The sequence below is a fragment of the Nerophis ophidion genome, linkage group LG12 (assembly GCF_033978795.1).
Source record: "Nerophis ophidion isolate RoL-2023_Sa linkage group LG12, RoL_Noph_v1.0, whole genome shotgun sequence".
In the NCBI taxonomy this organism is placed as follows: Eukaryota; Metazoa; Chordata; class Actinopteri; order Syngnathiformes; family Syngnathidae; genus Nerophis; species Nerophis ophidion.
The window spans coordinates 2,658,496-2,670,967 of record NC_084622.1 but is presented as its reverse complement, the minus strand read 5'-3'; the positions used below and the strand labels follow the sequence as shown (position 1 = coordinate 2,670,967).

Below are 12,472 nucleotides of genomic sequence, written 5' to 3'. Positions count from 1 at the left end.
AGAAGCAATGTACCGTAAAATAATACAGGTGTTTAATATCAGAATAAAGTAAAACACACAAAAGTGCTGCCTGCCTTGCAGCCGGAAACACACTTGTTCTGAAACCAGCGCAGGATTTACTGCCATTATGTCTCGTGTTTCTTCCGAGGCCTCTTCATGTATGTTTTTGTGTCAATTTATTTCAGTCAGGCCCACGATACATCTCATATATTTGCAGGGCAAGACAATCCCCATTAACCAAGCCAGACCAAACCACAATCTCACCTTTACTAAAAAAGAACCTATAGGGTAAGATTTATGGAGTATTAGAAATATTTTACTATTTTACATTACATTGAATGTTGATATTTGTATTTTGTATTGTTATTCAGTGATTGTATGTTTCTGTGCCAGCGTGTGTGCAATCATCATCCCTTGGAACTACCCCCTCATGATGTTAGCTTGGAAAAGTGCTGCCTGCCTTGCAGCTGGAAACACACTTGTTCTGAAACCAGCGCAGGTAACTAGACATAAAGGTTTTACTGCCATTATATCCTCTGTTATTTTTATTGCCTCAAGTATATTTGATGTCAATATATTTAAGTCAGGCATACGATGTCTCTCATATATCCAGGTAACTCCACTAACAGCATTAAAATTCGCTGAGTTGTCAGTTAAAGCTGGTATTCCAAAAGGAGTCATCAACATTGCACCAGGCTCAGGTACACCAAAAGCATTATTGCTGCAATATCTTATTAGGAACCGCTTTTTAAACCTTAGTAAATGAAACATGCTTTCCTCTCCAGGAGGAATGGTGGGGCAGCGCATGGCTGATCACCCAGATGTGCGCAAGCTGGGCTTCACTGGTTCAACACCCATTGGCAAACAAATCATGAAAAGGTATGAATTGTTTAAGTATTTGCCCATTACATGATTTTACTGCCAAATGATCTTCATCTTTTTTACATTCCCTTAAAGCTGTGCACTCAGTAACTTGAAGAAAGTCTCTCTGGAACTGGGAGGGAAGTCACCTCTCATCATCTTTAGTGACTGTGACATGGACAAGGTTGTTCGCATGGTAAGAGACGCCCCTTTTTGGTCATTAAACGGGTAAAAAAATGAACTGGTAAATGAATAATAATCGGAATGAGAGCTGCACGGTTCAATCAATCAATCAATGGTTCCTTTCCTTCAATTAGATAGACAAAACAGACAGAATAGTATAAAGTAGGGCTGAGCGATGTGAACGAAAAACTATATCTCGATATTCGATGTATATCTTGATATATTTTCCCGTGAAAATATTCATATAGAGATACTCATTTTTGAGTGAGATTCACTGAAATTTAAGTGAATGACAACTGTACTATAAACAGTCAGTGGCACTTTTATTAACCCAGTTCGTCAAGATGGGTATTAACAGCACAGAAAAGAGACTGTTTAAGTAGCAAATAATTATATAACATAAATAGCATAGAAAAACAAACAATGTATAAATAAAATAGAAACAATATTATTTCTACATAAAATAAATAACATAGCTGTGCAAATAATATAAAATGGTGGTGAAGAAGGAGCTGAGCCGGAAGGCAAAGCTCTCAATTTACCGGTCGATCTACGTTCCCATCTTCCCGTATGGTCATGAGCTTTGGGTCATGACCGAAAGGATAAGATCACGGGTACAAGCGGCCCAAATGAGTTTCCTCCGCCGTGTGGCGGGGCTCTCCCTTAGAGATAGGGTGAGAAGCTCTGCCATCCGGGAGGAACTCAAAGTAAAGCCGCTGCTCCTCCACATGGAGAGGAGCCAGATGAGGTGGTTCGGGCATCTGGTCAGGATGCCACCCGAATGCCCAGCGGGAGGTGTTTAGGAGGCCACGGGGGAAGATCCAGGACACTTTGGGAAGACTACGTCTCCCGGCTGGCCTGGGAACCCCTCGCGATCGTGGAAGAAGATGGATGGATAGATGGATGGATTGATAGTCTATTCAGGGTCGCAACCCTCCATCCTTCTTCTTAACAAAAAAAAAAACCCAGCCGCCACGGGAGCAGAAGAGGGACGAATGTGTCCGGCGGTGAATGAAGAGGAGATGTATATTCTTCCATAGTATGCTGTTCGGGACGTGAAATATTGTCCAGCCGTGAAGAAGGTAGCGTCGACCCTGGAAGGAGGTCAATGGCACAGTCATATGGGCGGTGGGGGGTTAGCGACGTAGCCTGGTCTTTACAAAAGACATCACTAAGGGAATGATATTCTTCAGGAATCAGTCACAGATTAGGGGGTTGAAGACTAGGCACAGTGACGGGCTTAATAGGAGACGAAGCGGAGCGCAAACAGTGACTATGACAAAACATACTCCAATTAGTCATCTTTAGTGTGGTCCAATCTATGCTGGGACTGTGACGTTGCAACCAAGGAAGACCAAGAACTACGGGTCCTGAACGAGAAGGCATTAAAAAAAAACCTAACCTTCTCACGGTGGTTTCCCGAAATAAGGAGGGATGTGGCGTGTGTTTGATGCGTAATATTAGCCAGGTGACGCCCGTCAAGTGAGCTAACAGTCTTAATGCGTTCCACTTCCACAGTAGGAATCTTTAACGACTCAACAAGCCCATTGTCAATAATGTTCTCATCTGCCCCTAAGTCAAAAAGTGCCTTAATAGGGCACGATTCCCCGCCCCCCATGACAGAGTACCTTCCACTTGAAGTCTTCCCATCAGCGGAGAAGATGCAGATGGTAAACTTGGTCGAGGAATATCTCCGGTGGAAGCAGGACGGCCCCTAGTAGGGCGCGCAGGACAGCGAACGACGACGTGGTCCGCAGCTCCACAGTACAGGCATAGCCGCAACCTCAGCCGTCGAATCCACTCTGCCGATGACAGACGGCTGCCACCCAGCTGCATGGGTCTCGCGCCCTCCAGCCCCTCCTACGGGGCACTGCAGTCAGAAGGCGGAAGAGACCCTTCCTGAGGCTTGGACAGTGATTGTGGAGACCTGGTAGGTGACTGCCATCCGGTGGACGGAGGATCCCTCCCCTTTTGGGCTTGTCGCTCCCGTAGGTGGTTGTCCAATCGGATGTAAAGCGAGATGAGCTCCTCAAGGGTCTGTGTTTCGTCACAGGCAGCCAGCTCGTCTTGGATGCGGGGGCTAAGGCTAGCCAGGAATATTCCCCGCAATGCCCTCTCCCCACAGCCACTCTCCGCTGCCAGGATCCGGAAGGAGATTGAATGGTCGGCTACGGAGGAGGACCCCTGGCGAGTAGCGAGGAGGCGGCTGCCTGCCTCTCCTTCCCTCACAGGGTGATCAAAAATGCTGCGCAGCTCAGCAGAAAACAGGGGTAGACTGGAAGGAAGTTCTGGTTTGCTCTCACATATCTCCATAGACCAGCGTGCTGCTCTTCCAGCCAGTAGACTGAGTATATATGCCAGGGGTGCCCATTACGTCGATCGCGAGCTACCAGTCGACCGCGGGGGGTGTGTCAGTCGATCTCCAGCCAGGCTTTTAAAAAAAATAGACCTAAAAATGAGTGATCAATCTTCACCAAGACGTCACTTAAATGACATTCACGGTACCGGAGGGTCTTGTGAGATGACGCTGGCTGCTGCAAGATCATTATTATGAAAATATGACCGAGAGGAAGGCGAGAAACACTTTTTATTTCAACAGACTCTCGCGCCGTACCTTCCGTCAAAACTCTAAAGGCCGACTGCACATTTCCTATCTTCACAATAAAAGCCCTGCTTCATGCTGCCTGCGCTAACTAAATACAGAGTCTCGTAAAACTGGCGTGCACAAGCGATCCCTCAGAAAGCTGGCGTGCACATCACTTCCGAGACTCTTATTTTGTTAGCGCAGGCAGCATGAAGCAGGGCTTTTATTGTGAAGATAGGAAATGTGCAGTCGGCCTTTAGAGTTTTGATGGAAGGGACGGCGCGAAAGTCTGTTGAAATAAAAAGTGTTTCTCGCCTTCCTCTCTGTCATTTTTTCATAATAATGAACTGGCAGCAGCCAGCGTCATCTCACAAGACCCTCGGGTGCCGTGAATGTCAATCAAGCAAGCTACGGAATTTGCCGCCAATTTTTTTTTTTTGTAAAGTGTATGGAAGCTGGATGAATTAGATGCCAAAAACCAACCACTTTCATGTGGTATTGTACAGAAAGGACAACTTTTTTTCTCCTCCATTTGAAAATGTGGGCGTTATCATCATTACTGTCTGATTCCAATCAATGCAAGTCATCAGAATCAGGTAATACACCAACTTATATTCTTGTCTTTGTGAAAGAAAGACATCTATATGTGTTACACATGCTTGTATTATCATTAAACACATTTAACTTGTTTACAAAAATGTCTCTTTCATAAATAAATAAATATAAATGATATATATAAATGAGGTAGATCCCCTCGAGTTGGTCAATTGAAAAGTAGCTCGCCTGCAGAAAAAGTATGGGCACCCCTGATATATGCCATACAGGCGGGGTCCGATGAGTACGAGTGAGGCTACTGTGCAAATACTAAAGAGCACTGGTATAAAAAAAGTCTGCATTTTCCAAAGTCCCCCACATACCTGGGTTGGTGTGGTATGCTGGGTTCTCGGGTACAAAAACCCGATGTTGAGGCGTCGGAGGAACCAGAGTTTCCAGCTGCAGGTTGAGCTACCTCCGAGCCTGGGGAGGGGGTGAGGGACAAACATGCGGGTGTGCAGTTCTTGCACCAGTGTTCATGATGGCTTATTTGCTGGCCATGAGCCCTGAGAGCCCGTCGAACAGGATCTTCGTCTGCGGGTTCCATAATGACTTGGTGATTCTGTCACGGCTTGGTATAACACAGTTTAAGAGGAACCCAAAGATGCAGACAGACAAGAGGTGAGTCGAACAGTTCTTTACTTGGGTAGCGTACTCACAAAAAGGTGTTCCTCACAGGAGAGAACAAAAGGCGACAATGCAAAAAGGAGAACTCAAAATGGGCACCGTGGAAAAAACAAAAACTATTATATAAAACTAGAACAAACTTGGGTTGGAGTTGCAAGACGTGCAACTGCTAGCGTAGACACCAAGCGGGATGGCACCAGGAGCGGCCAGGATAACAAGCAGCACGAAACACAAAACATGGAAGTCGTCAGGATTGGAGAGCAAAGGAGTGGAATCACCAAGTGCCATCCAGCTGCCAAGGTGCTGCTTGAATATCATGCGGGTAAATGGGAAGCAGCTGTGCACGTCTCACAACTCCGCCCACTATGGGGAAACAGGAACTCTCGGGAAAGAGAAATGAAGTGAAGGTCAACAAGGTCAACTGCACCAACAGAGGAAAAATGAATACGAACCACAAGGTGGCAGCAGGTGGTGACACAACCAACCAATCATGGATGTTCTAATAGTGCAAGCATGTCTTGGAAAGAGGAAGGGGAGGGGTTTAGTATCTGGTGGAGGGAAGCAAGGGAGAACAAGGAACACAACAAATAAGCGGCCTTTGGTTTTTTTACTGTGAAATAAATTATATCCATATTACTATATTTTCTTAATTCATATGTTGTTTAAAAACTAGGGCTGGGCAACGATTAAAAAATGTAATCGAAGTTAATCGCACTATTTCTCCGATTAATCGTGATTAACTGCATTGTATACGCAAAGCCCAATAATGAATTCAAAAGTAGTGCGTAGTGCACCTTTATTGGAATATTCTCACACATGAACAAAAGCGCCAAAACATTTGTTGTGCAAACACAATTTAAATCAGTCCTTGTTAAACAGTAGCAGTTAAATAGCATATTTTATGAAAATCTACTCAAAAAATGTAAATACAAACATTTAAGCTTATTTCCACTGCCAGGGTATTTAAGTTATCCTGTTTGTTATGGAAAATAAATATAATCTACATACAAATCTCTGAGCCACAATCATAACATCTGAACAGGCAATTTCTGAGGTAACAGCAGAAACAATTTTTTTTATCAGGGATCTTATGTTTAAAAAACCTATATTATAGGTAGTGGGCTGTTTTAGGGAATTTTTGATCAAATTATCCGTAGTAGCAATATTAATAATGTTGTGTTTATTCTGCGTAGTGCACTTAAAATAATTATGACCATATCTAGGAATTGATATGACGGGAATTTTCCGATTGTTTGCTTGGTGCTTTGATAAACTGAAGGCATCATATACATGGTACTATATTGTGATGTTATGAGCCAGGGAATAAAAGAACTACCCTACCCAGCATGCAACAGGAGTGACGAGCATGCGCGGTGGCCCGGTATAGGTTGTGTCGCCATGACGGCATCTTGTATGTTGTGATATGCACGCTCTGAAAGCAAACGTTAAGAACTCAGCCAACACTCCTGGTCTGCATTATTCATAAATAGACAGACAACACATATACTCCGCTGCTTCACAGGCTGCTGGATGTAGCCGGCAAAGTATTCCCATGCTAGCTAGCCGCTCTAGCAAGCACGCCTCATTCAGTCCAAAACGGCCCGATCTATCCACATCCAGAATTGTCCGGCGGTCGTAAGTGATCCCGGAGTGACCACGCTGTAAGCCAGCCAGGAAATTTGCAGAATTGTCCGGTATTTTTGCCAAATGTTCCATCTTTACCAAGAGCCCCTCCACGCCGAAGTACATCCGGGAGATGCCATCTTGTTAAGAAAAGGCATTAACAAAATAAAAGCATGTAAACAACATACGCAAATGTGCGATAAAATAATTGTCGGCGTTAATAGATTGATGAGTTAAGGCGTAATTAACGCATTCATTTGCCCACCCCTATTAAAAACATATCGATCCATCTTACAAACTCGATATATCGCCCAGGCCTATGTTGCACGTGCGACAGTATGTGACAAGGTGCGCTTGTTTTAACTCTCTGTGAGAAGGAGAGACAAGAAAGAGTGACAAAAACCTGTAGTCTAATGCCCCCAGATAAAAGAAACTGTGTGAGAACGTCTACTCGAATACTCACAAAATGAGCTGGATGAAAGGGATTTTTTTGTTTTAATGATGGTACAGGAACAAGGACTACCGTATTCTTCGGAGTATAAGTCGCACCTGCCGAAAATGCATGATAAAGAAGGAAAAAAACATATATTAGTCGCAATGGAGTATAAGTCGCATATTTTGGGAAATTGTATTTGATAAAAGCCAACACCAAGAATCGACATTTGAAAGGCAATTTAAAATAAATCAAGAATAGTGAACAACAGGCTGAATAAGTGTAGGTTATATGAGGCATAAATAAGCAAAGCTATGTTAACCTAACATATTATGGTAAGAGTCATTCAAATAACTATAACATATAGAACATGCTATACCTTTACCAAACTATTTCTCACTCCTAATCCATAAATCCCATGAAATCTTATACGTTTAGTCTCTTACGTGAATGGGCTAAATAATATTATTTGATATTTTACGGTAATGTGTTAATAATTTCGAACATAAGTCGCTCCTGAGAATAAGTCACACCCCTGGCCAAACTGAAAAAAACTGCGACTTATAGTCCAAAAAATACGGTAATCTGTCAATGGGGTAATGAGTCAGTTTTGGATATTACATTGTTGTCCAATTTATAAGCAGTAGAAAGTAAGTGGAGAGTAGTAACAGATGCTACAGTGACCATTACCCGTTTTTATGTTCAGTTTTTTGTGTGCTGGTCACAAACCAGCACAAAGAATGGGACACGTTTAAGGAGATTTTGACAAGGTTGGGGGGGCTGATTGTGAATAATAACACATTGACAACATAAATACTATAAATCATTAATACCGTAAAATCTAGAATAGTTAGACAAAACATTTTGCAGCACAAACGTTTCGGCCAAATTTGGGTACATTTTGACAAACTGTGGGTGGGGTTATTGATTGAGTAGTTTATTGACATCTTAAAGAATTGAATCCGTGTAATGTAATGTAATGTAATAGGGACGGCGTGGCGCAGTGGGGAGAGTGGCCGTGCGCAACCCGAGGGTCACTGGTTCAAATCCCACCTAGAACCAACCTCGTCACGTCCGTTGTGTCCTGAGCAAGACACTTCACCCTTGCTCCTGATGGGTGCTGGTTGGCGCCTTGCATGGCAGCTCCCTCCATCAGTGTGTGAATGTGTGTGTGAATGGGTAAATGTGGAAGTAGTGTCAAAGCGCTTTGAGTACCTTGAAGGTAGAAAAGCGCTATACAAGTACAACCCATTTATCATTTATTTATTTAATGCTTTAAAAAGGCAAATTGATGGCATAAAAATCGAAAAGGCTTGTTTCCATTGGGGTCCATTAAATATTCATCACATTTGATACATTGAATAATAAAAAATATATAACCTGTTACATGTATGTAAAAAAATTGATTAAAAATGGATAAATGATGTACATATACACAGTATACATGTCAGGTGATTTGAAAACTAATGTATACAAAAAATGTATATTTTACTGTAAAATCTACAGTGGTTTTTACAATTTATTGCCGTAAGTGGGAAAAAACGATTCCACTGTTTTTTGTTTTTTTTAACTGTAATATTTGGTTGACTGAACTACCAGTTCTTTACATTTTTACAGTGCACAATTTGATGGATGACTTGCTTAAAAATTATGAGACAGGCTGATATTTAAGTATTTATTTCAAAATGTATGAAATGTTTGGAATGTTTGATAATATAATATTTTTGCAATATTAAATACAGTTTAGAAGATATGAAATTGCATGCAGTACATATTATTTTTTTCTGTCAAAATGGAAAGTTAAATACATTTTGTAAGAAAAGATGCATATATGGGCTTCACGGTGGCAGAGGGGTTACTGCGTCTGCCTCACAATACGAAGGTCCTGCAGTCCTGGGTTCAAATCCAGGCTCGGGATCTTTTCTGTGTGGAGTTTGCATGTTCTCCCCGTGAATGCGTGGGTTCCCTCCGGGTACTCCGGCTTCCTCCCACCTCCAAAGACATGCACCTGGGGATAGGCCCCTCCCACCTCCAAAGACATGCACCTGGGGATAGGCCCCTCCCACCTCCAAAGACATGCACCTGGGGATAGGTTGATTGGCAACACTAAATTGTGCTGAAAATTGTAATTTTCCTGAAGGAACTCTCCTGACGGAATAAATAAAGTACTATCTAATCTAATCTGAATTGGCCCTAGTGTGTGAATGTGAGTGTGGATGTTGTCTGTCTGTGTTGGCACTGCGATGAGGTGGCGACTTGTCCAGGGTGTACGCCGCCTTCCGCCCGATTGTAGCTGAGATAGGCGCCAGCGCCCCCCGCGACCCCAAAAAAGGAAATAAGCGGTAGAAAATGGATGGAAGATGCATAATAATTTCAGGCTTTTGCGCGCCACATAAAATGATGTGGTGGGTTTCATATGTCCCCGGGCCTTGAGTTCGACACGTGTGATTTAGACCAGTGGTTCTCAAATGGGGGTACGCGTACCCCTGGGGGTACTTGAAGGCATGCCAAGGGGTACGTGAGATTTTTTTTAAACATTCTAAAAATAGCAAAATTTTAAAAATCCTTCATAAAAATATTTATTGAAAAATACTTCAACAAAATATGAATGTAAGTTCATAAACTGTGAAAAGAAATGCAACAATGCAATATTCATTTTTGAGCACATGTTCCATAAATATTGATGTTAAAGATTTCTGTTTTTGTGAAGAAATGTTTGGAATTAAGTTCATGAATCCAGATGGATTTTCAGCAAGTTTTTAGTTATTTTTATATCTTTTTTTCCAAATAGTTCAAGAAAGACCACTACAAATGAGCAATATTTTGCACTGTTATACAACCTAATAAATCAGAAACTGATGACATAGTGCTGTATTTTACTTCTTTGTCTCTTTTTTTTTCAACCAAAAATGCTTTGCTCTGATTAGGGGGTACTTGAGTTAAAAAAAAAGTTCACAGGGGGTACATGACTGAAAAAAGTTTGAGAACCACTGATTTAGACAATAAATGTACTCTCAATTTGTTTTTTTTGTCAAATTATGATAACAGAGATAAATGGCTTTTTATTACTGTTTTCATTAAATTTTTGTGAGAATTTGAAGCTATCATATCCCTCCTGATTGCTTTTGTTTTTCCCTGCTAGGGCATGAGCTCTGTGTATTTCAACAAAGGGGAAAACTGCATTGCTGCTGGGCGTCTTTTTGTGGAAGAGTCAATTCATGATGAATTCATCAGCCGTGTGGTGAGTTTGGTCAAGCTGCTTTTGCCACTGACAAGGAATTAAAAAAAAAAACAATTAAATGTTTCCACAGAAGATGTATTGGAAGCATGAATGTTGTGGAGGTTGACTGTTGACTGCCAGTTATGTGACAAAACCCAGTGGGGGCTGCTGGTCTTTCTAGTTAGGGAAGCAGATTTTCAACTACTCTTTAAACACGAGTACAGTCTAAAATAACAGATTGAAGAAATAAAGATGCTAGATTTTAAAAAGAAAAAGTCACCTAAAGTTTAGATTGTAAAATTAAACTTGAAACATGCTGTGGCAGTAGTTTAGGTTTTAAGATCGCTGATTCGCTCATTTTGCTTCCAATCTGCTCTGGCCCTGTATGATCAGTATCAGAACTTGGTCCGCATTGCTGGCAGTAAGTCGAACACATTTCCAGTGAGGGTTGGACTCCGCCAAGGCTGTCCTTTGTCACCCATTCTGTTCATAACTTTTATGGACAGAATTTCTAGGCGCGGTCAAGGCGTTGAGGGGATCCGGTTTGGTGACCGCAGGATTAGGTCTCTGCTTTTTGCAGATGATGTGGTCCTGATGGCTTCATCTGACCGGGATCTTCAGCTCTCACTGGATCGGTTCGCAGCCGAGTGTGAAGCGACCGGAATGAGAATCAGCACCTCCGAGTCCGAGTCCATGGTTCTCGCCCGGAAAAGGGTGGAGTGCCATCTCCGGGTTGGGGAGGAGACCCTGCCCCAAGTGGAGGAGTTCAAGTACCTAGGAGTCTTGTTCGCGAGTGAGGGAAGAGTGGATCGTGAGATCGACAGGCGGATCGGTGCGGCGTCTTCAGTAATGCGGACGTTGTACCGATCCGTTGTGGTGAAGAAGGAGCTGAGCCGGAAGGCAAAGCTCTCAATTTACCGGTCGATCTACGTTCCCATCCTCACCTATGGTCATGAGCTTTGGGTCATGACCAAAAAGGATAAGATCACGGGTACAAGCGGCCGAAATGAGTTTCCTCCGCCGTGTGGCGGGTCTCTCCCTTAGAGATAGGGTGAGAAGCTCTGCCATCCGGGAGGAACTCAAAGTAAAGCCGCTGCTCCTCCACATCGAGAGGAGCCAGATGAGGTGGTTCGGGCATCTGGTCAGGATGCCACCCGAACGCCTCCCTAGGGAGGTGTTTAGGGCACGTCCAACCGGTAGGAGGCCACGGGGAAGACCCAGGACACGTTGGGAAGACTATGTCTCCCGGCTGGCCTGGGAACGCCTCGGGATCCCCCGGGAAGAGCTAGACGAAGTGGCTGAGGAAAGGGAAGTCTGGGTTTCCCTCCTTAGGCTGTTGCCCCCGCGACCCGACCTCGGATAAGCGGAAGAAGATGGATGGATGGATGGATGGATGCTTCCAATCAAAATGGGATTCAGCCTCAGACAGATCATCATGCGAAAGTTCAGCATCCATTTCTCATTCACTCTGCATCCATGAGCGGGACTTAGCCGAGCATTTATCCAATGATTGTCTCGTTTGGCTGCAGTGGAACAACCCACTCTGCGGCCCCCATTGAAGTCAATAAATGCTCAGCTTCAACACTGTTAAAAGCACTGTGACGCTACCACAATTTGCAAAAGTAATTAATTTTGAACTAAAGTTAAACGCATTTCAGCGCATATTAGTCAATAATCCCGTGACCCTGAGACAGACAAGCGGTAATAATGGACGGATAGATTAGTCAATGAACTGTAACACAAAAGTGCATTTTTGACCACTATTTTTGTCGTTTACATTATAAGCTTAGAGCAATGAACGCTGCTAAAAACGTACCGGTAATCTAATCTGTTTTCTTGGTGCAAACCTAATGAATCCCTCACCAAAAAATCATCATATCAGATTTTTAATAATATTGCCAGAGATTATATATTGGATATTTGTGTGGAGTTTGACTGGACCATTGTAACATAAATATGTTTTCTTTCAAACTGTTACCTTGTTGTGCAGGCTTGAAGTCTTAATGTTTAGGGTTGTTGTCCTGTTGTAAGGTGGACTCAGTCAAGACTTTTGCAGACTCCAACGGGTTTTCTCCCAAGATTGCCTTGTGTTTGTTTCCATCCATTTTCCCATCAACTCTGACCATCTTCTCTACCTGCTGAAAAAAAATGCACACACACAACAGGGAGAATGTTGATTTCAGTGATGAGTTTTCCTCCACACTTAGAGTTTTGCATTTAGAAAGTCCTTCCTACATTTCCATTTTTGTCTCATTTGACCCAGAATGCTATCTCCCACAAGTTTGCTATGTCCCCCAAAGAATGTCTGGCAAGACCCTAATGCAGGGGTGCCCATTACGTCGATCGC

The 12,472-nt window shown here is 43.0% G+C and overlaps 1 protein-coding gene across 1 annotated transcript in view; it reads left to right on the top strand.

The window, feature by feature from the left end:
- LOC133562888 (mitochondrial 10-formyltetrahydrofolate dehydrogenase-like) overlaps nucleotides 1-12,472 on the top strand; it is a 101,274-nt gene that overhangs the window by 67,282 nt on the left and 21,520 nt on the right. Inside the window, exons 14-19 of the mRNA XM_061916703.1 lie at nucleotides 218-288; nucleotides 394-499; nucleotides 614-701; nucleotides 786-879; nucleotides 958-1,057; nucleotides 10,048-10,146. Coding sequence (XP_061772687.1) covers nucleotides 218-288; nucleotides 394-499; nucleotides 614-701; nucleotides 786-879; nucleotides 958-1,057; nucleotides 10,048-10,146 — 558 coding nt within the window. The remainder of the gene's footprint in view (nucleotides 1-217; nucleotides 289-393; nucleotides 500-613; nucleotides 702-785; nucleotides 880-957; nucleotides 1,058-10,047; nucleotides 10,147-12,472) is intronic.